This window comes from Gobio gobio (genome assembly GCF_949357685.1).
Source record: "Gobio gobio genome assembly, chromosome: 10".
NCBI lineage: Eukaryota > Metazoa > Chordata > Actinopteri > Cypriniformes > Gobionidae > Gobio > Gobio gobio.
In genome coordinates, this window is record NC_137116.1 from 10,252,100 (window position 1) to 10,273,424 (window position 21,325).

The 21,325-nt window shown below is 42.9% G+C and overlaps 2 protein-coding genes across 2 annotated transcripts in view; both read right to left on the bottom strand.

The window, feature by feature from the left end:
* Positions 1-17,769, bottom strand: part of LOC307132284 (uncharacterized protein) — a 44,546-nt gene extending 26,777 nt beyond the window's left edge. Inside the window, exons 1-2 of the mRNA XM_079826490.1 lie at positions 17,478-17,769; positions 6,295-6,386 (exon numbers count right to left, since the gene is read on the bottom strand). Of these exons, the coding sequence (XP_079682616.1) occupies positions 6,295-6,386; positions 17,478-17,519 (134 nt within the window). The 5' untranslated portion in view covers positions 17,520-17,769. The remainder of the gene's footprint in view (positions 1-6,294; positions 6,387-17,477) is intronic.
* The window catches only part of rab35b (RAB35, member RAS oncogene family b), a 761,740-nt gene that overhangs the window by 501,990 nt on the left and 238,425 nt on the right, over positions 1-21,325 (bottom strand). The window lies entirely within an intron of this gene.

The following is a 21,325-nucleotide window of genomic DNA, read 5'->3' on the forward strand; positions in this document are numbered from 1 at the left end:
CTACAATTCATCGACTGGCCACTAGGGACAGGCTCCAGAAGGGAGCAGAATCTCATTGAGCTCATGTTAAAATGCCCAACTTTCCAGCAGAAAAAAACATGTTTACAGTCTGGTACATATTGTGTTTTTTGTCTATACGACTAATTTTGCCCTTCATGACATCTGTGAGGGGGGTGAATTTTTTTATAACTCATTCGTTTACATTATATAAAACATTAAAGTTCTGCATAATTAAGGGCGTGGCCACTTTGAGTGACAGGTGGATAGCCATTTATCTGCTGTCTGTCATTGCGACACCTCAGCTCCGCCCATGTCCCGCCTCTTTGCCCATTTTCAGTTATCCGGGAATGACGCGCTGCCAAGATGGCGACAGCCAGCTCGACCCTACTTTACGCTTCAAAACTGCTCTTCAGAATCCTATGGGTGATGTCACGGACTATGTCCATATTTTTTTACAGTCTATGGGATAGAAGGGGTACAGCAATGGTAGGAAGTGAGTCAAAAATCTCACGATAAAATAACAATAAATAAATGTCCTACTTACCAGATTGTGTTTTATTAACACCTTCACCTATCCCAAGTCTAAACCTACCCTTACAATAATGCAAATACAGTAATTAAATGACGTAATATTGATGTGCGCATGCCCAGTGGTCGTAGCTGTATCCCTTCTAGTCTTTACCGTGCGGGACGTGGTGTGATGACATCACCGTTTCACAAAATATTTGGATTGGCTGTTCACACGAAAACGCAAGGATGTCAGTTTCAGATTTATCCACTCTGGGACCCAGTTTCAGGCTCCAAAATGGCAGATCCGTGTGGACGAAACGCTGATACGATACAAAATGTTTACATATTCAGCTAAATACGTCTCCGTGTGAACGGGCCTATGTCTGATTGTGTTATCCCTATCACCTGTGTCTTGTTCATTAGTCTCGTCAGCTGTGTCACGTTTCTTTGATTAGTTTGCCTGTGTATTTAAACCTGTGTTTAGTCCTGTCATTGTCACGCATTACCAGTTGTTCTGTTCCACGTTTCTGAGTTCTTTTGTTAAATAAACTGCTAAATTTACTGCTGCACTTAGATCCTCTCCACTTTATTTTGCAAACTGCGTGTGACAGAATAACAGACCACTTAAAGGATCTAGCAGCAGTGAATGTCTGGTCAGTGACGATGGAGTCAGGAGGAGCTTTCCTGGAGCGATAAGCTTTTCTGTGCACACTTTTCCAGGACAGAAGAAATGTTGAGGAGTATGTGCAATAAGATTTTAGAATATTGTCACCCAAGTGTGTGGAATGATAGTACTCTTATTCATTGTTTCCAAGAGGAATTGGATAATGTCAATCATTTGTTACCCCTGGAAGATCCCAGTTTGTCGCTGGGGCAATTCCGAAATCTTTTGCTGTTGCGGTGTGGATCACCATATAGTGTCGGTGAGGTGGACAAATATCAAGAAGCCACTCACTTTCAGTTCTCCCAATCGGCTTCCAGCATGGAAAACCCAATCCCCACAACGGACCGATAACCCGAGTCCCAGGCAGACCCAGAGCTGGAGTTGAAGTCCGCCGAGCAAGAGCATGTGCCTGCCAAAAAGTCTGTCCCAGAACCGGTGATGTCTGACCAGGGTTGTGAGCTGGCTGGAATCTCCATACCAGTGGGTATTGTGTTTGAAGTGGAGGAGTCTGACCACCTTCCATCAGTTCCTGTAGGCTATGGTGTTCCTCGACCAGAAATTCTGGATGTCTGGAGTTCTATCTGTTCTCCAGTGCTGACACCTCGGCTGACTCCAGTCCCCATCAAGTGTCCAGAGATGTCTCTGTCCAGAGTCCCGAGAGGACTCCATTTCCCATCCAGAATCCCGAGAGGACACCCTGGTCCCCTGAACTGCCAGCACCGCCGGATCTGTTTTCCTGTTCATGTCTGTATTTCTAGTCTTGTTTTGCTGTCAGTGTGTTTATTGGTTCAGTCACCCTCAGTTTCCCTGACCTGTGTGTCACTATGTCTGATTGTGTTATCCCTGTCACCTGTGTCATGTTAATTAGTCTCTTCAACAAATACTCAACTCGCGAGTCATGCTATATCAAATACAGCATATTGCGCAGAATCTGTGCATATCTGACTTGCTTGCATACGCGTAACTGCGCAACAAATAACAGCACGCTTAACATTTGCTTAGAAGCAATAGCGAAGATTTAAAAATAACAATGTGGCGATACTTGCTTGAGGTAACACCAATGAAAAAAGGAAAGACCCGACCAGCAACAAAATAAGTTTTAATATCATTGGCAAACTGGGCACGAGTGACAAACCACAGGTTTTTGTTCTGCTTAGTGTTTAATGTTCTTTGTACTATATTGATCTGTCCACCTAAAATACATTTTTGGTGAAAATGATGAGGAAGGGAGGAGATGGCTGGATGACAGGATTTTGTTTGAATAAGAAATTAATGTATGAAATCAAAATTTTATAATAAATGGCGAACGCAATTTTATTTTTAATATCAAAATCTAAAAACAGCACGTGCGTGCGTGTGTGTGTGTGTACTAAATTAGAAACGCAGAGGACAAATTCTGAGTATGGGTTACCATACTTGGCCGTAACGTCACTTACATTTTTTTACTTTAATTTGCATGCTATTTGTTGATAATAAAGCATTAAACAATATATATGTATATAAAATATAAGCTGTGACATAGGGGATTTTTTTTGGCTAGTAGAACTTCTGAATGGCCGGTAACTTTAGCAGCCAAATTGGCCGGTGAGTGAAAAAGTTAATTTCAAACCCTGGATGTTAGAATTACAAAGTAAAACCCATAGCATTCGAAGAAAAACATTGCTAAACTTGTGAAATCAATTTGGTTCTGACATGTCTCATTTGTTTCCAGTCCAACCTAAGCAAATCAACCCCATTATCAGTCCTTGGGCACTTTGCATACTGTATGAGATGACCAACAGAGCCTCCAGTTTCCTCAACACATGCCAACCACTAGTGCTGATGGCACACAGAACAAGAGCGGGCCCTGAAAACAACTTTCAGTCTAATGCTAGCTACCATAAGAGATGAATGGGCCCTAAATATGGCTAATCATTCATTATGAATGAATTCTTCATTACAATATGATTCAGTGTGTTGACCGTGCTCTGCTATATATTTTGTCATACCTTGCCACAAAATTTTCAGGGCTAGCTTTCCTATAGCTCAAAGAGTAGAGCATAGCGCTAGCAACGCCAAGGTCATGGGTTTGATTCCCAGGGAAAGCAAGACTTGACAAAAATGTAAAATGTGTACCTTGAATGCAATGTAAGTCGCTTTGGATAAAAGCGTCTGCCAAATGCATAAATGTAAATGTAAAATAGACTCAAAATCCTTTGGGGTCACATCATTTGCAAGCTAATTTCAACTTCTCAAAAAATAAATGTCACACCTCACTGCTTTGTCTGTAAACTTCCGTGAAGGAGATTAAGAGCTTGGTATGTTTTTGTCAGCCACTTCAAATCTTTGCCTTGTGTTTCAACGGATGTAAATATAGTTTTGTCAGTGGTTAAATGACGCAATAACTAGTTGCCTCATCATGTCTGCTGTGCTGCTGCATCGTGTATTGGGCAAACTGATATATTATTAGATACATGAAAGAATAGTTAACCCAAAAATAAACCTAAAACATGCATACAGACCACATCAAATATGAGTTATGGTTAACAAAAACCAAATGCCTTGATTTTTGGTTACATCTGTTCATCATTCAAAGTGATCATGTCACTTCAGGAGACTTGCAATATACTTGTTGAGATGTGTAGATTATTTTCATGCTATATGTAATGTATGTCATTTTAATGTTTTGGGTCCCAATGTCTTTCATAAAATAGAGAAAAACAGCTGGAAAATAACTTTTGTGTGCCACACATTTGGAGCCTCATGAAGGTGAGTAAATGATGACAGAAATTTCTTTTTTGGGTGAACTGTTCCTTTAAAAACTTTAAAGACATCATAGAGGAGACTAATGTGTGTCTCTATGTACTGCACAAACGTTCCCAACCTCTCTGTGTGCGATAACTCTTTGACAAAAAAAGGTAAGATTTCATAAAAAGTCTGAAGACGTGTCAGTAAATGTGATACATTACCAAAATACGTTGTTTTCTGCACTCAGTATGATGTATAATGTACATATACATTATGCAATTACATTTTATTAAGCAATCCCAGTTGTACTTTCGAACATAGCACCTAAGGCCCTGTTTACGCCTGGTATTAAGATGCGTTTTGGTCGATCGGATCACAAGTAGACGAGGTAGACACATTCCTGTTTACACCTGGTGTTCTCTTTTGTCCACTTTCAACCACTTCTGTCCTGGTTTCCCTCGAGGGGAGGGTTTATGGGCGGGTAAGTGAATTTTTTTTTTCAGATCTTTAGATCCAATGGACAAAATATGTTTACGCAATTTACATATGACCACTCCAGGTGACGACGGGAAAACATAGGAGAGCATCATCTTTCGTTTCTGATCTGACAGCCGCAAGACCAGTCGGACGCTGTGAGTGTGTGTTATAAATTAAGAATGGAGAGAGAACATTGTGCTTGGTACATTTTTCCTCTTCAAACCAAACTTCGGTCTTCAGCCGACAAAGTTTAAATCCCGTCTGGTTTAAATCTAATGTTTACGTGTTAGGTCAGTAGGAGGAGCGTAGGGGGGCTTTTGTAGCCTGACAAGCCAGATCCACATCAAGATGTTGAGTCTGGGAACTCACCATTGACAGGGCTCAATCCGAGGGGCGGGACAAGCTGTTGTCTTTCAAATTCCCTCTGCACGCAATAGGATAGCGCTACAACCAACCAGAGAGCAACGTGAAGTGGAGCTAGTTGATGGATTAAACTTTCACTGTATCCGGTCGGCAAAACTCCGAACACATCTTCCTTTCTTAAGAATGACTTCAGTGCCGTTCTTTGTTCTTTTCTCAAAGAAAAGCTTAACTCCAAGTCTTCTAGAGTCGTGGCCAAAGCCAATTCGAAAGACCGCTGTTCGCCAACTTCTTTGTTTACGAGTAGCACGCAGAACCGCCGCAACTCTGCCGTGACGTGCCGTCATTATGTTAAGCCCGCCCACCAACTCTATACACGATGTGATTGGCCTGACCAGAGTTTGTTTTTTCCAGCTCACAGGTCTACCGAGAGTTGCTAGACTACACTCGCGGCAAATTAGATTTTCTGCCGCTAGGGTGCATCTAAAATTCTAGGCTAGGTCTTTTGTGGATGTTCGAACGCATTTCGACCACATGAGCGTCTACACTACAAAGCAAACCAGTCTAACCTCTGGGAGTGGTTGAAAGTGGACAAGTTCAGAACATTTTAGACTCCGTTTACACCTGTATTTAGTGTCGTCTACTCGTGATCCGATCGACCAAATGCATCTTAATACGAGGTGTAAACAGGGCCTAAGTATGTTTGCATTTGTTGCCATAGTGATTGATTCAATAGGTGATTGATTAGTCGTTGAGTAGTTGCCGGCGGACCCCGGTTTGAGTCCTGCTTAGAGCAGGCGGTTCGAACAGGAGGGGTTACATTAGTGCCGTGACCCGGATGGGAGTGAGGTATAGGGGGGTGAGTGTAACGGACGCCAGATAGTAGTTGCTGTGCAAGTAAACCTCACTCCTCTGATCTCAAGAGACGTTCTAGTGACTGACGCTAGAGGTTGCAGTCTTTAGCCTCCTTGTTAAAGCGTCCGACTCTCATAACGGCAGACCTGGGTTAGAGTCCCGCTTGGAGCGGGCGGTTTGAACAGGAGGGGTTACATTAGTGCCGTGACCCGGATGGGAGAGAGGTTTAGCGGGGTGAGTGTAATGGAGGCCAGCTAGTAGTCGCTGTGCGAGTAAACCACACTCCTCTGATATCAAGAGACGTTCTAGTGACTGACGCTAAAGGTTGCAGTCTTTAGCCTCCTTGTTGGAGCGTCTGACTCTCATGCCGGCGGACCCGGGTTCGAGTCCCGCTTGAAGCGGGCGGTTTGAACAGGAGGGGTTACACCTGTGCCTTGTATTCCTCAGTTAACCTGTGTATATATAGCCCTCATTACAGTTGGTTTTTGTCTGTTCTCATTGCTGTATAATATGGTTTGCTTTATCCTGCGTGCTCGTGTTCCAGATCGAGTGTTTGTTATGTCTGATCTATTGTTAATTAAAGTTGGGTTAACTTGCAAACAACCATGACAGGTGCACTAAAATGACTCAACTAAGAGAGTCAACATTTTATTTCAAGAGCTTGCAGACTGTATTATCCTCGATTTTTGACATTTTCTTACCGAGAACGTAATTGCCTCCCATCAAACCTGGGCCGATAGAGGCGGGTGTACCGTGAGGGACTCCTTATTCTCTGGATATGCCTTTTCTTGTTCTGAAATATATTAAAATACTGTTTTAAATTACATTCAGAAATGCAACAGATGATCATCAATTGAAGTATGCTAGTTTAAAAATCATCATATGTTTGTAAAAGTTGTTAGAAAAACAAAAACAAACACACATGGATACATTAAAGGGTTAGTTCACCCAAAAATGAATTTTTTTTCATTAATTCACTGTATTGAGACTGACACAGACAAGAAGAGATTGTTGAATAAAGTCATTATTTTTGTTCGTTTTGCACAAAAAATGTATTCTCATTGCTAGGTTGAACCACATATGGGGAAGTACTGTGGGAGTAATGTAGAAAATAAGTTATATTTTGTGCAAATATGAAGACCTTTTCATACCAAAATTGAAATAATAAGCCTCAGGCTGAGGTAAAAATGCAAATTCACACATGAACAGTAGAGGGCGCAGCTCAGCTGTGCTGCTATTCTGGATAATGGAAGAATATGACGCAGGAGAAAAAAAGGTTTACCAATAAAAACAAAACAAAACATCTAGTAATTTTTGCTCATGGTTTAACTGAATCATCAACGGCAGCAAAACATTGGTCAATAAAGGTAGATTAAATGCATAAAAATATTAGTTTTATTTAACATTTAATTATTGGAGGTTTGTATAATACTCTGATTTTGCATTTGACAGATTTTATTCATTTTGAGGAGTACTGAATCTTTATTGTGCAAGTGAGATGAATAAATGCTCACATTTAGTCTAGAACTACAATACACACAACGCCTCTGCACTTACTCTCGATTTCTCTCAACATGGGGACAGGAGAGCTGTCAGTCAAATAAATGCGAAAAAGTAACTCAGATATTTTGTTGTAAATTTGAAAAGTAATGCGTTACTTTACTAGTTACTTGAAAAAGTAATCTAATTACGTAACTCAAGTTACTTGTAATGCGTTACCCCTAGGTTTTGACGCGATCGACCCGGGTTCGAATCCGCCTTTTGCAGAATTTGCAGAATTTCTCTCTTTTCCTATTACATATCACATCGGATCACATTTTACTTTCAATAAAAATTAAGAAAATAGTAAGTGCCTAAAGAAATGTTTAATAATAATAAAAGCATTTATTGGGTAGGGTTAGGGTCGGTGTAGGGAGCAGTCAACAACCTTTTTTCACTGACGAAAACGAGACGATAACTAAATAAAAACTAGTGTTGGATGACAAAAACTTTACAAATAAAAATGAGACTAAAATGTTAGAGTCGGCAGGGTTTACCTGGTAAGGCAAGGATCTTAAGTGAGACGTGGGTAAAATTTTGCTTGGATATTGGTTGTGACTTTGTTGTTCTTTTTTTTCTTTTCCAGAGCAAAACAGCAGTGTGCGTTTTTGATCTTTTGGACAAGTTGTTTCTTTATCAGTAGCCCTTTTCTATTTCTGGGGTGAGCATAGTACTGATAAGTATGGAGGAAGAGATGCAGGAGTTGCGAGAATTAGTGGCACAGTTGCGAGCCGACAATGACCGGTTGCGGCGTGAGCAGGTGCCAGGTGAGTTACCTGGTCCTAGTATTTCTCCTGCTGTTGCCTCTGCAATGCCTGACCCTCCCCAGCCAGCTGAGACCGATACTGTTGTACCAGACCGGTTTGTTTTTGTGCCCAGGGACAGACGGTGTCCAAAATTTAGCGGCAAATCTGGCATCGGTATTGATGAGTGGGTGGAGGAGGCTGAGGCATGTATGCGGACTCGTTATTTGTCCAAAGCTGACAAAGCATTTTTTCTTTTCGACCATTTGGAAGGTGAAGCGCGGGAAGAAATTAGATACCGTCCTAGTAGGGAACGGGGTGATCCGGATAAAATTATTGTGATTTTACGTGAGTTGTATGGTTGCTCTCAATCGTATGTAGCACTCCAAGAAGCCTTTTTCTCCAGGAGGCAGCAAGATGGGGAATCTCTGTTAGAGTTTTCCCTGGCCTTGATGACTCTCCTGGAGAGGGTTAAACAGCAATCGCCCAATGCTATTCCTAATGCTGAAATTGTATTGCGCGATCAGTTTGTTGAGTACGTTGCTGATAGTGCCCTCCGCCGGGAACTGAAGCAATGGTTCGCCGCCAGCCTGTCTCTACCCTCTTAGAAGTACGCGGGGAAGCGATTAGGTGGGAGCGGGAGGGAATGGCAGGGGGTGCAAGAGGGAGGAGTCAGTCAGTTCCAATGGCGTATGGCATCCAGTATGGAGTGCAAGGGCATTCCCAGTCGGAGTTGAAGGATTTGCGGGAGATGTTAAAATTACAGCAACAACAATTAGATCAACTTACTCAGAGTGTTGCCGGCATGCGGTTTCCTCAAAGTGTTCGTCGGCCCTCCCGTACTGAGGTTTTAATCTGCCGCCGGTGTCAAAAACCGGGCCATTTTGCCCGTGAATGCGATGGAGAACGTGTTTTTCCTTCTTCCTCCCGTGCTCGGCGTGAGTCACCTTCTACACTGAGGGCTCAGCAGCCCTTTTCTCAGCCGACGGAAAACTAGGTCCCGCCGAACTGCAGAGTCACAGTTCGGTAGGGAAAGACAATGACTCGGTGGTAGGTCCCTTGTCGCACTTAATGGCATCCTGTCCCCATCTCATGGTCTGTATGGGAGGGGTACAGGTGCCTTGTTTGATCGATACTGGCTCCATGGTGTCTACCATTACAGAAAGTTGTTTTTTAGAACAGTTTGCTCCATGGGGCCAGGATCGTCTCCAGGCATGTCAGTGGTTACAGCTTCGTGCGGCCAACGGGTCATTGATACCGTATGTGGGATATATTGAGTTGGACGTTGAGCTTTGCGGTCAAATAATTCCAGGATGTGGCGTGCTGGTGGTTAAGGACCCTCCTGGTGGCACTGGTGCCCAAGTCCCTGGTATTTTGGGGATGAATGTGTTGAGGCGGTGCGATCAGGAGCTCTTTGGCCAGCACGGTACTGCCCTTTTTGATGTACCTTCTGTGTTAGAGGCCTCTAAGCCGGTGTTTCAAGCATTACAATACTGTCGTCAGGCAAGTACTGTCCCCACAGATAGCCGGATAGGCAAGGTGTGTTTGCGGGGTCGCAGTGCGTGTCGTGTTCCGGGCGGCACCATGAAAGTTGTGGCCGCTACTTGTTCTGGGCACTTTGCTGGGGAAACTGTACTTTTCGAACCACCGGAAACTGGGTTGCCTGCAGGTCTGTTGGCATCACCTGCACTAATGCGAGTGACTCGAGGCACCGTCTATGTACCTGTTGTTAATGTAGGTAAGACTGACATAATGCTTTATCGGCACGCTGTTTTGGGCACTTTGAATAGTGTATTTATCATGAGTTTACCCCGTGGTGTCTCAGAGTTGAAATCGGTTTCTGCGTCAATAAATCTCCAGATTCCGACCGTCCTTCCTTCAGTGCAAGAACAAATCAAGAGTCTTGATTTGTCCATGTTGACAGAGACTGAGCAGGAGCAGGTAAGGTTTCTGTTGTTAAAGTTTCAGACGGTGTTTTCGGCACATGAAGGTGATTTGGGATGTACTCAACTCCTTTCTCACGACATCCCTTTGACAGATGCGGTCCCAGTTCGACAACGGTACCGACGGATACCTCCGTCTGAGTACGATGTGGTAAAAACGCACATAAATCAGTTGTTGGAGGCAGATATTGTCAGAGAGAGCTGTAGTCCTTACGCTTCCCCCATCGTGTTGGTCAAAAAGAAAGATGGTACGTTGCGTATGTGTGTAGATTACCGCCAGCTGAACGCAAAAACTCGAAAAGATGCTTTCCCTCTGCCACGTATAGAGGAAACCTTGGACTCACTGACGGGGGCCCAGTGGTTTTCCACTATGGACCTTGCCAGTGGGTACAACCAGGTACCTGTCACAGAGGGGGATAAACACAAGACTGCCTTCTGCACACCTTTTGGCCTTTTTGAGTGGAATCGAATGCCCTTTGGGCTCTGCAACGCCCCAAGCACCTTCCAGAGGTTGATGGAGAGGTTGTTTGGGGATCAGCAGTGTCAGTCCCTCCTTTTGTATTTGGACGACATAGTAGTGTTTTCCTCCTCTGTGACACAACACCTGGAGCGGTTAGAAGTGGTTTTGAGTCGGCTGGAGCGAGAGGGGTTGAAGGCCAAATTAATTAAATGTGCGTTTTTCCAGCAAGAGGTAAGCTATCTGGGACATGTAATTTCGGCCAAAGGGGTGTCGACAGATCCCAGTAAGGTAGAGGCAGTGAGGCAGTGGCAGCGCCCAATTGGAGTGGCAGAGCTCCGTTCGTTCCTGGGGTTTGCCAGTTATTATAGGAGGTTTGTAGAGGGGTTCGCCAAGTTGGCAGCCCCTCTGCACCGACTAGTAGCTGAGTTTGCGGGTCGTAAGCCTAGGGCTCGAGCAGAGTCTAGTTTTGGGTCAGCGTGGACAGAGCAGTGTCAGGGGAGTTTTGAGGAGTTGAAGAGTAGGCTCACCTCTGCCCCGATATTGGCTTATGCAGACTTCTCCCTTCCCTTTATCCTGGAGGTAGATGCTAGCCATGGTGGATTGGGAGCAGTTCTGTCCCAGGAACAGGGAGGGAAGGTGCGGCCCATAGCTTATGCTAGCCGCAGTCTTAGGCCCACTGAGCGCAATATGTCAAACTACAGCTCTATGAAGTTGGAATTTCTTGCGCTCAAGTGGGCCATGACTGAGAAGTTCAGAGAATATCTGTTGGGGCAGAGGTGTGTCGTCTTCACTGATAACAACCCCCTTAGCCACCTGAATACTGCTAAACTGGGGGCCACGGAACAGCGGTGGGCTGCGCAATTGGCTGCGTTTGATTTTGAGTTGAGGTATGGTATATGGTATATATAAGAAGCAACCGGAATGCGGATGCTCTCTCCCGGCAGGGTCCCTCTAGTCAGGGTGAGTTGGAACACTTACTGCCCGGTACAGTTCTCCCAGTCATGGTAAGGCAGGCTGGTGTAACAACAGGGGTGGGTTCTCAAGCAGCAGTCATGGTGTTTCCAAACTTGGCTGTGGACATGCAGTCCCTACAGAGGGAGGACCCTGTTATTGGTGAGGCGTTGCGGTTTTGGCGGTGTGGGGCACCTCCCAGTAGAGAGGAACGTCGGCAGTTGCCCAGGGCTGTGGTAAATTTGCTACGGCAATGGAGCCGTTTGTGTGAGCAGGATGGGGTGTTACTTCGCCGTGTATTCCGCTCTGATGGAGGAGAACAGGTACTTCAGGTGGTCTTGCCCTCAGTATTGCATCATGAAGTGCTGACACTGCTCCACCAGGAACATGGGCACCAAGGGGTGGAACGTACCACAGAGTTGGTACAGCAGCGTTGCTACTGGCCGGGCCTGACGGCGGATGTGGTGCAGTGGTGTAGAGAGTGTGAGCAGTGTCAGGCTGCCAAAGATACCCAACTCCATCCTACCAGTTTCATGGGCCATCTTTTAGCCTCTAGGCCAAATGAAATATTGGCCATAGACTTTACCGTGTTAGAGCCAACTCGTTCGGGGCTGGAGAACGTGTTGGTTATGACAGATGTCTTTACCAAGTACACCATGGCTGTGCCTACACGAGATCAACGGGCAGAAACAGTGGCCCAAGTTCTGGTGGTGGAATGGTTTTACAAGTTCGGTGTCCCCGGTCGGATTCATTCGGATCAGGGCCGTAATTTCGAGTCCTCTCTAGTACGGCAACTTTGTGCACTATATAAGGTGGAAAAGTCTCGCACTACCCCTTATCACCCGGCGGGGAATGGGCAGTGCGAGCGCTTTAATAGGACATTGCACAACCTATTGCGTGCTCTGCCGGTGTCCAGAAAAATGGACTGGGCCTCATGTCTCCCACAAGTGCTGTTCTGCTACAACACCACCCTTCATCAGGCAACTGGTGAATCCCCATATTTCCTAATGTTTGGGCAGGAGCCAAGGCTCCCGGTAGATTTTCTTCTGGGTAGAGTTCAGGATGTTGGGATCGGTAGTGTGCATGAGTGGGTGAGGGAACATCAGGCTAGGCTTCAGGTGGCTTTTGAAGGGGCACAGGGACGACTGGAAGCTGCTGCTGGTCGGCGTAAGGTAAATCATGATGCCAACGTCCGTGATGCACCACTGGGGGAGGGGCAACTAGTTTATTTACGTGAGTATGGCATGAGAGGCCGCCATAAAATTCAGGACCTGTGGAGCCCGGTGGTGTATCAGGTCGTAAAGGCACCTAAGGAGGGTGGGGCAGTATACACCATTGCACCAGTTGCGGATTTGGGAAAGATTAGAGTCGTTCATCGCTCTGCTTTGAAGGCCCAGATCCAGAAGGATGGTCCGGGTCCAGCACCAATACCTCCCCCTGTTGTGGAGAATGAGGTGCCCTCGGCAGAAGTCTCATCAGAAGATGTTGACTTGCTTAGGTTGGTGCCAGCAACCTCTCAGGTACCAGTTCCTCAGGGGCTGGTTTCTCTGGACGCTTCTACCCCTCAGAGTAGCCCAGTGGGGTTTGATGGGGAGACTCCACTTGGCAGGGGCCATGAGGTACCTGATTTTGTATCTGGTGTAGCACCAGGACCTACTAGTTGGCCACAAGATCAGTCGGGTAGGGCTGGTGTCCCTTTGAGGAGAACTGGGCGGACTACTGCGGGCCATCACTCGAATTTGTACCGTCTACCACGGGCTGTTGAAGGAGTCACAAGAGCTGCCCCCGTACAAGGCCCTATATCTAATGGGATCTCAATTTGGTTTAGGCCATGGGATGTAGGACAGAATTAGTTCATGGGTATGTGTTGGTGGGCCATCGTCGGGACGTCGATTTAAAAAAAAATGGGGTAGAATGTGGCAGGTGTCACGTCATCTTATTGGTTGGTTGGAGTGTAGGTAGTGGACCAATTGGGTGATAGTAACTGCACTATTTAGGGACCCTTATTTTGACGGGTATGCGTGTGACGTGGGGTGCTTCTCTCTCTCTCTCCCCTTGGCATTTCCGTTCCGTTTCCCATTCAGGTATGTCGAGTGTTTGTTGGTGTAGTGATGTATATATCACGAGGCTAATACGAGCTATTTATAGTTTAATTTAGAGCGGAGCTGGTGGCGTTTGGCATTGCGGCAAGTTGTGGCGGAATTCACTTGCAGGTATGTTTTAATGCTCAACTTGTAACCATCACAGTTTTTGTATTTATTGCGCGTTGTTCTCAGTAACAGCAGCGAGGGCAGGTGTTTGTGTGTGATTGCTGGGCGTAAGATCAAGCTGCGGCACCGGTAGTGAGTAACCATACAGCTGTGCGTTCAGTGTTTGACATCAACCATAAGTACACCGCTCTTGTCTTTCATATTTGTCATCGTTTAAACTTTTTCTAATTCTCTAACTCTTATCATCTTTGGTTAAAGGGAAAGGTGAACATTTAAGTCCGGTTCCTAGCTAGTGATATCAGGTGACGCAGCTGCTGTTTTGCTTATGGGACTATTCTGATTTTGATCGTGTCATTGACGGTCATTTGGACTGTGTACTGCTCTGCTTATTGCGAGTCGTCTGGGCCGTTAAAGTGGGCCTCGGATGTGCGTCCGCAAGGCTGCTTACCAGTTAAGCTTTCGGATATAATTTACTTTGGATGTTATGTGTTTCTTTGTTATTTTCTGGTTATTTTCTTTCTTTTGATTATTTTTGTATTCTATTATATTATTTTTGTATTCTATTCTATTGTACTTGTGTTTGGGTTTTGTTTATTTTCCTTTTTTGGTATATATTCGTTGTAAAAGTTTGTTTGCTTATTATTCCTTGATTTAATGCTGCTGTAGCGCCAATCAGGTGCTGGGTGGTTTTGTAGGCCTATGTGGTGTCCTCTGGAGGCCTGAGTGTCAGAGTTGTGACCATAATTGTATTACTTTGTCTTATTTTTTTATTAATTGTTGTTTTCTTTAATGTAGCTTTCTCTCTTTTTTTCAGGGCCAGCGAGGTCGTGTGGAACTGGGGAGGCTAGCTGCATCCTTTTGCGGTGTTTCACAGTGTGCTGTGTGCTGATACAACTTCCCTTTGATGGGTGTGCGTGGTGTTTGCTTTTGTGTGAATTGAGGTGGGTTTTGGATGACCTCCGAGTTGCAGCTGGCCTGCCTGGTTCCCACTAATCCTGGCCCTGGGTATTATGATTCCGTCATTGTGGGAGTTTTAAATCAGCGCTTGTGATTTTAATATAATAAAGTTTATATTTTGTATCGCTACTCGCGTCTCTCTCTTAATTCCTTGCCTTCAATTGGTGGAACTTATCTGTGTGTCTTTTATTGGGAGTTATTTTCCCTGGCCTCCCACCAGGGTGGCGTAGTCGGGTAGAATTCAAGTGGTGATTAACATTCCTCACCATATATCCTCTGCCACATTAGGGAGGGACGATTAGGGAAGAGATCCAGTCAGAACTGATGTCCTGTGTAACAGATGCGCACATTTGATTTGAACGTGCTGATCTAACCGCTGGAAAACACAACGCTGTTGCTCCACAGGCTCACGCATTCCCAAAACAGCGCTCCAGAGCCGTTCACAATCAATGAACATTAGCACACATTTATGCCAGGCAATTGTTTGTGAACTAATGCTGATGAATAATGACAATGTTTACTTTACGATGTTTATATAGTAATATGTCTTAGACGGTTGTAACAATGCATATTTTATCTCATCTGAACTTGAATGAGCAGCTGCAACTGCAACAGAGGCGCATATATTTCAAAATAAGAGTCCCGGTGTATTTCGAGCTTGTTTATAATTAAAAGTCACGCATTATATATTCGTTTTTGGCTACACAATAAACTGTATTTAATTTAATTTATAGTCAGGAGGGAAAGACCAGTATTTGACACATATTCAATAAAGTATCAGGGTTATAATAGTTAACTAAAACCATTTAAAAAATCTTCATTACTTGAAATTAAATAAATGTTAACTGAAATAAAATAAATAAATAAACAAACTTATTTGAAGCTTTAGCTTAACCTGATGGTCTACTGACTAAAACAGAAATACAAAGTTATAAAAACTATATAGCGGTTTTTAAAAAACAGACAAAAAAGTGAATTGAGCTCTCTTTCGTGTATTTTTAATGTCAAAAACAAAATGATGTCAAAATGTCAGTTCAAGTGACAGTCGGTTATGTAATGCTTAAATTCTTCATGTATTACAATTGAACTAAACTCATTCGATTTTAGGAGACTAAATCTACTGTAGATTTAGTCGACTAAAATCTTATGATATTTAGTCGACTAAAACTAGACAAAAACTAAAAACAATTCAGGTGACTAAAATATGACTAAAACTAAATGGCATTTTAGTCAAAAGACTATGACTATGAAAATGTGCTGTTAAAATTAACACTGGTAGGGAGGGCTTTTATTGTCCCATTAAGGCAACATCCATTTAATAATTTTAATAAATATAATAATCTACACAATGTTATTATTGCATCCTGTTAATGTACAACAATACTGAGGAGCAAATAGTTTGCATCTGTCAAAATAAAGTATAGCCTTTAATTACTTTTTACACATATTGCAAAGAACAACTTTTACATGGTGTAAATAGAATATATCACTATTTTCACTTAGTAAATAGCATCTATCTACAGCTATTTGCACTTAGTGTAAATATCATCTATCACTAAGAAAATATGCTATTTTCACTGAGTATAAATAGCTTCTATTGCTATTTGCATTTAGTGCAAATATCCGCTGCCTTATTGATATTACTGTCGTTGTTGAACATTTCTAGCATAACACAAATATTAGTTGTCAAATATTAAATGTTTATCTGCCTACATCTTACCACACACTCTTTCACTGTTAAAAGTAAAGCGTAGGTGGCGCTGGATTTCCTATTCTGTTTTTCAGTAAAGTTTAGTTTTAGGTCTGACATTTGCTGCATATTTGCCTAGGCTGCTAAAGGGACCGTCTGCAAACTCTACTCACAGTCCAAAAATATGAGCGTCCAATTATTTATTTGAATGAACGATATTTACAAGGTTATAATAAATGGCAGGTGGGCAGACTGACTCACTCATTGTATATGAGCTCCTGCCATTATCTTGCCTGTACAGCACAAAATTATTTTTTGAAAAACAAAAACAAAACCCACCAAAAGTGTCTTTTCCCTATGTTCCAATGGTTGTAGTATGTTCCTAGTGTCCAAACTGACTTTTTACAGGTGAGATTTTACAGTATTCATCTGTAGTAAGCCAGTCTGGTCACTAGGAACAAAAAAAATTATATATATATATATATATATATATATATATATATATATATATATATATATATATATATATATATATATATATATATATATATATATATATATATAATATATTATAATTGTTTACTGTAAATACCCTACAATGACAACATTTCACCAGTAGTAAGTCCTAATAAGTAGGAACCTACTACAAGATTTGAAATTTGAAAGTGTCCAATGATTCTAAAAGTTAAAAATAATTTTAATTACCGTAATACAAATTAAACGTTTTAGCGCAGTTGGTGGAATTTGCAGACTTTCCCTTAAACACCCGTCAAACCGTTCTAGTGTAAATATGAGGTTAAAATGCACGCGCAATAGGTGATTTTGAATGAATGTTTCATGTCAATATACAGTGGTTGCACACTGTTAAAAGCTATCGTGGTATTGATATGTTTGTAAGACTGCTGACTGTAACAGTGGCGAGGGGAAACTTCAGCTCTGTCTTCTGTTAACACTACAGTAGATCCGCCTTCTGTTTGACTTACGAGTTATTTCGACATTGACAAGCGAGGCAGAGCAGCATAACAATTTAACAATTAAAATAGTTTGACGTCCTAACATCACATAGAGTGGTGTGTAATGGAGTTCAGCAGAGCAGCATCAAGAACATCAATATCAATTTATTGCCCTGTTCATGAATTTGTGCATAGGAAAATGAACTAAACAGGAAGTTATAAGACTGATGCTCTCCGCGCAAATGTGCAACACCTCACACTCGCAATAATAAACAGTTGGAGTAACACAACTAAAAACATTACCAAACGTTCTGTTAGGCGTTCCATATTTAATTTTGGCAATATGAGTGCAGTTTGACCTGCAGCTGAACCCTAGAACAGCCGCACCAGAGCTTGTAATGATCGTTTTGCGACTGATGTTCAGGTAATGAACCCTACCGTTTTACTGCAATGACCGGGATCTTCTGCACGCCTGTCCATCCTGTCCGAAGTTTTCCCGTTGAATTGATCGATTATTGTGTTTGCTTAACATGAACACGAGCACCGCCAATCTGTTTACCAACTGAACTTTCGCTTTCACTTTCTGTTTTAGTTGTCGCTGCTGTCAGTTGTGTGTGTGTGTGTGTGTGTGTGTGTGTGTGTGTGTGTGTGTGTGTGTGTGTGTGTGTGTGTGCGCGCGCGCGTGTGTGAGTCTGTCAGTCTGACATGATGTTCATTTCCCTTCCAATGCAATCTGTTTTTCAGCTTTCCTTCCATTTTAAAGGACGGGCAAAATATGTTGTGACACGTTCTGTCTGTGCCTTAAAATAAAGGGGGGAAAATCCATTCATAAAGTTTTTCCTGCAGATGGCAGTATTCTATTACTAACACATAGAGCAATGTCCAAAATCAATTTAGATTAAATTAAGATCCTCATTTAAAGGTGCACTATGTAACTTTTCCGTCTGCTAGAGAGTGGTGGAGCCAGAGGGGTGTCCAGGGTGACTGGCCCCTAGGTGCCACCCCAAAATTTACTTTGCATCAATAATAAATTACATTTTGATATATTAAAATACATGCAGTTGTTTTAAACTGGTGCACTATGTAAAAAATAATTCAGTCAAATATCCAAAAACCACTAGGCCAGTGTTATATATTTTGTTCAGTTGAGTACTTACAAAATCCCAAATGTTTCCAACTATTTGTAAATGGTGAGGAAATTGCTATTTTAACCAATGAACCGGGACGTGTGAGGGAGTCGCCTGTCAATGGCGTCATATCTGCGTTACCCTCGGTTTCCGGTTTTATTTTGCAGAAACGCTTTACTCTCACTGCAGTGTGAACAAGTGTCATAGCAGCCGCCGAGAGAACGCACAGAGTAACGTCATCACATCATTGTCAACACACTCAGATGTATCTAATATGATAAACAGAGCTGCGTTACCTCATACTCATGACCGGAAAAGTGGAAATGGCGCTGGCGACTGTGGCATAATAAAAGTCCCGCCGGCGACTTTGCCATAATAAAGGTCCCGCTGAGACTTGCTCGTGAGACTTGTGTTGCGCTCTTCTTCTCAACAATCGCTCCTGCTTCTGCTTCATACTACAGTAATGTTAATAATCACATCCACGAACATGATTTCTGCCCGCGTCCTATCCCGATTCTTTTCCACCAGCTGTGAGGTGAAGACCACATGTCCCAAGATTCTCAAACTTGGCGTCACCAAACTACACCTTTGTTTTGAATAGGCGACCTCTAGTGGACGGAAAAGTTACATAGTGCACCTATGAGGTAGGGTAGTCTTTAAAAAAGGCACCAAGTGAAATGTAGTGTTGTCAAAAATATGGATTTTTCAATACATTTCGGTCCTGAAATATCTGAAACTCTTCCGCTTATTTTCCACAGAATAGACACACGATAGCAGCTCTTTCTGTCTCTCTCATCTCTCCGGCAGCGTTTGACACACAAACCCGTCTCCGCTCACTCACTCGCTTCATTTGCTCCGGATGAATATTGTTGCTGTTACAGGGCTTGAGTTTCAGCGTGCACGTATTGTGCATCATTTTTATTTATTTAACCTTTATTTATCCAGGTAAACCATTTGAGAACCACTTCCCATTTACAAACATGACCTGGCCAAGAGGCTACAGAAATACATTTGAAACATACTGTACAACTGTACATAGTCAAACACGACACATAGAACAAGCAATTCAATTAAAAGAAATCGACAGCAAAGAAGAAGAGAAAAAAGAGAGAATAAAGTGCTTAAGTAAGTGTGTATATAAATATGGTTCAGGATTATCAGCGGGAAAAAGGAGGTTCTGCTTAAAGGTGGAGGTTGCGATCAGAGACGTAAGTTTCAGAGTATTTTGTAATATGTTCCAGTCATATACTGCTGCAAAGCGGAAGGCATTACTGGAAAGCCTATGTAAAAGGATCCTATATGGTCGACGGAGTCAAAGGCCTTGGCGAGGTCTATATAAGTTGGCAATACAGACCTGCTTACTGTCTAATGCTGTAATTACATCATCAAGGACCTTTGTGGTGTCAAACAATGTATAATTGTACTCATTCCCGCAGATTTTATGCTCACGCAGTACTAATTTGAGTTATTTTTCGCTGCTTATTGCGATACACACAAAATAATGCCAAACTGCCGGTCTTGGCGAGTATTCACGTAAACACAGTCAGTTCTGTTTTCAGTGAATGTAAACAGTTGAGAAAGAAAACGCATGTGTAACAGTGTAATGGATCCGTGTGTCAGGTCTTAAAGTGACAGCACACTCAAAAAAATGTACTTTCACTGTTGTTAGTTGCACTCAAATCATCCTTGTTCACATTACTTAAAAAACTCATGTAACTAAATTTACTTAGATTTACTGAGTTGTTTCTACTAAAAATGAGTATTGTCAACTTTACTTAAAGGTCCCATGGCATGAAATTTTCATTTTATGAGGTATTTCAACATTAATATGAGTTCCCCTAGCCTGAATATTGTCCCCAAGTGGATAGAAATGTTGATCGGTGTAAACCCGAGTTCTGGCTGTCTCTCTCTGCCTTTGAGAAAATGACAGGCCAGACGAGCCAATCCTGAAGTCTCCTGGTTTGACGTCCAAGCAGGAGCGGTTTCCTCCCTTTCCTCCGCCCAGAGAATCTGGCACGCCCATGCAAACACTCGAGATCATTAACGTTACTTGTGAACGAGTGAACACTGGCAGTTTCTCAGTGTTTGGATGTACAAATGAAAACAGAAGTCTTTCTTCAGTTCCTTCTGATCTGTGATCATTGATTTCTTATGTGTAGCTTATTATTTATTATTTGTGGACACGCAGCGGCTTCTCTCTCTCCCGACAGAACAGTGTTTTCGTGTTTTCTATCTTGTGAGTCAGTGTTTTTGTACGTCCTTGTCGCGTCTATCTGTTCTAAAATGTGCATACAGTCTTTTCTGTTTAACATCAGCAGTCACATCTTTAGAGATAAACTTCACGCACGCCGAAGCTCGGCCTCCAACATCCCCGACCCCCAGTACTGCATCTGGCCCACAGCGGAGGAGCCAAACGCGGCGTGAGATTAAGCAGAAGGGGGGTAAGCGTGAGCATATCCGGCTAGGCTAGCCAGCTTTCCCCACAATAAACTGGATTACATTCGATTACAGCTGTTGTGTCTTTGTTTGCGCTGTGTAACGTTACTCAATGCGCGTCAATGACGCTATTCATATGATTGGAACATATCTAGAAATAATGCTATACTCAACACTTACTAACTCGTTCATCTCGCTGTAATGGTTACATTACAAAGTTGGTAGAATAATGATGAAGAGGACTCGGTGTGACTGGGACTCGTATTTATTCAGAACTCTCAGATACAAACACAATAAACTCGCGCTGACTGACAGCGCTCTCATAACTCAGTAGTTACTATAAATAACTTTGTTAGCAATCGCTTCGTCTCCGTGATGTCCGGTTCGCGAACGAATCATTCTTTTGAATCGGTTCTTTTTAGTGAACCGAACCAGTTCACCAAATCGGACTGAATCGTTCTAAACGGTTCGCGTCTCGAGTCAGCGCTGATCCATAATTTACTAAAGTTACTAACTTTCTGACATGAGTGACAGCCCCTCCGACTAGAAATAAACTAATAACCTGAAGTATATGCTAGTAACTACAACAGTTCACCCTGAACTGAGACATGCTGAGAGAACTGATGAGAAGTGAACACAGGTCCATCCGTCTCTCTGGCAGACTCGTGCCTTCTCGTGCCTCGTTAAACCACGCCCCCTCCGCTCATTTAAAATGCAAAGATG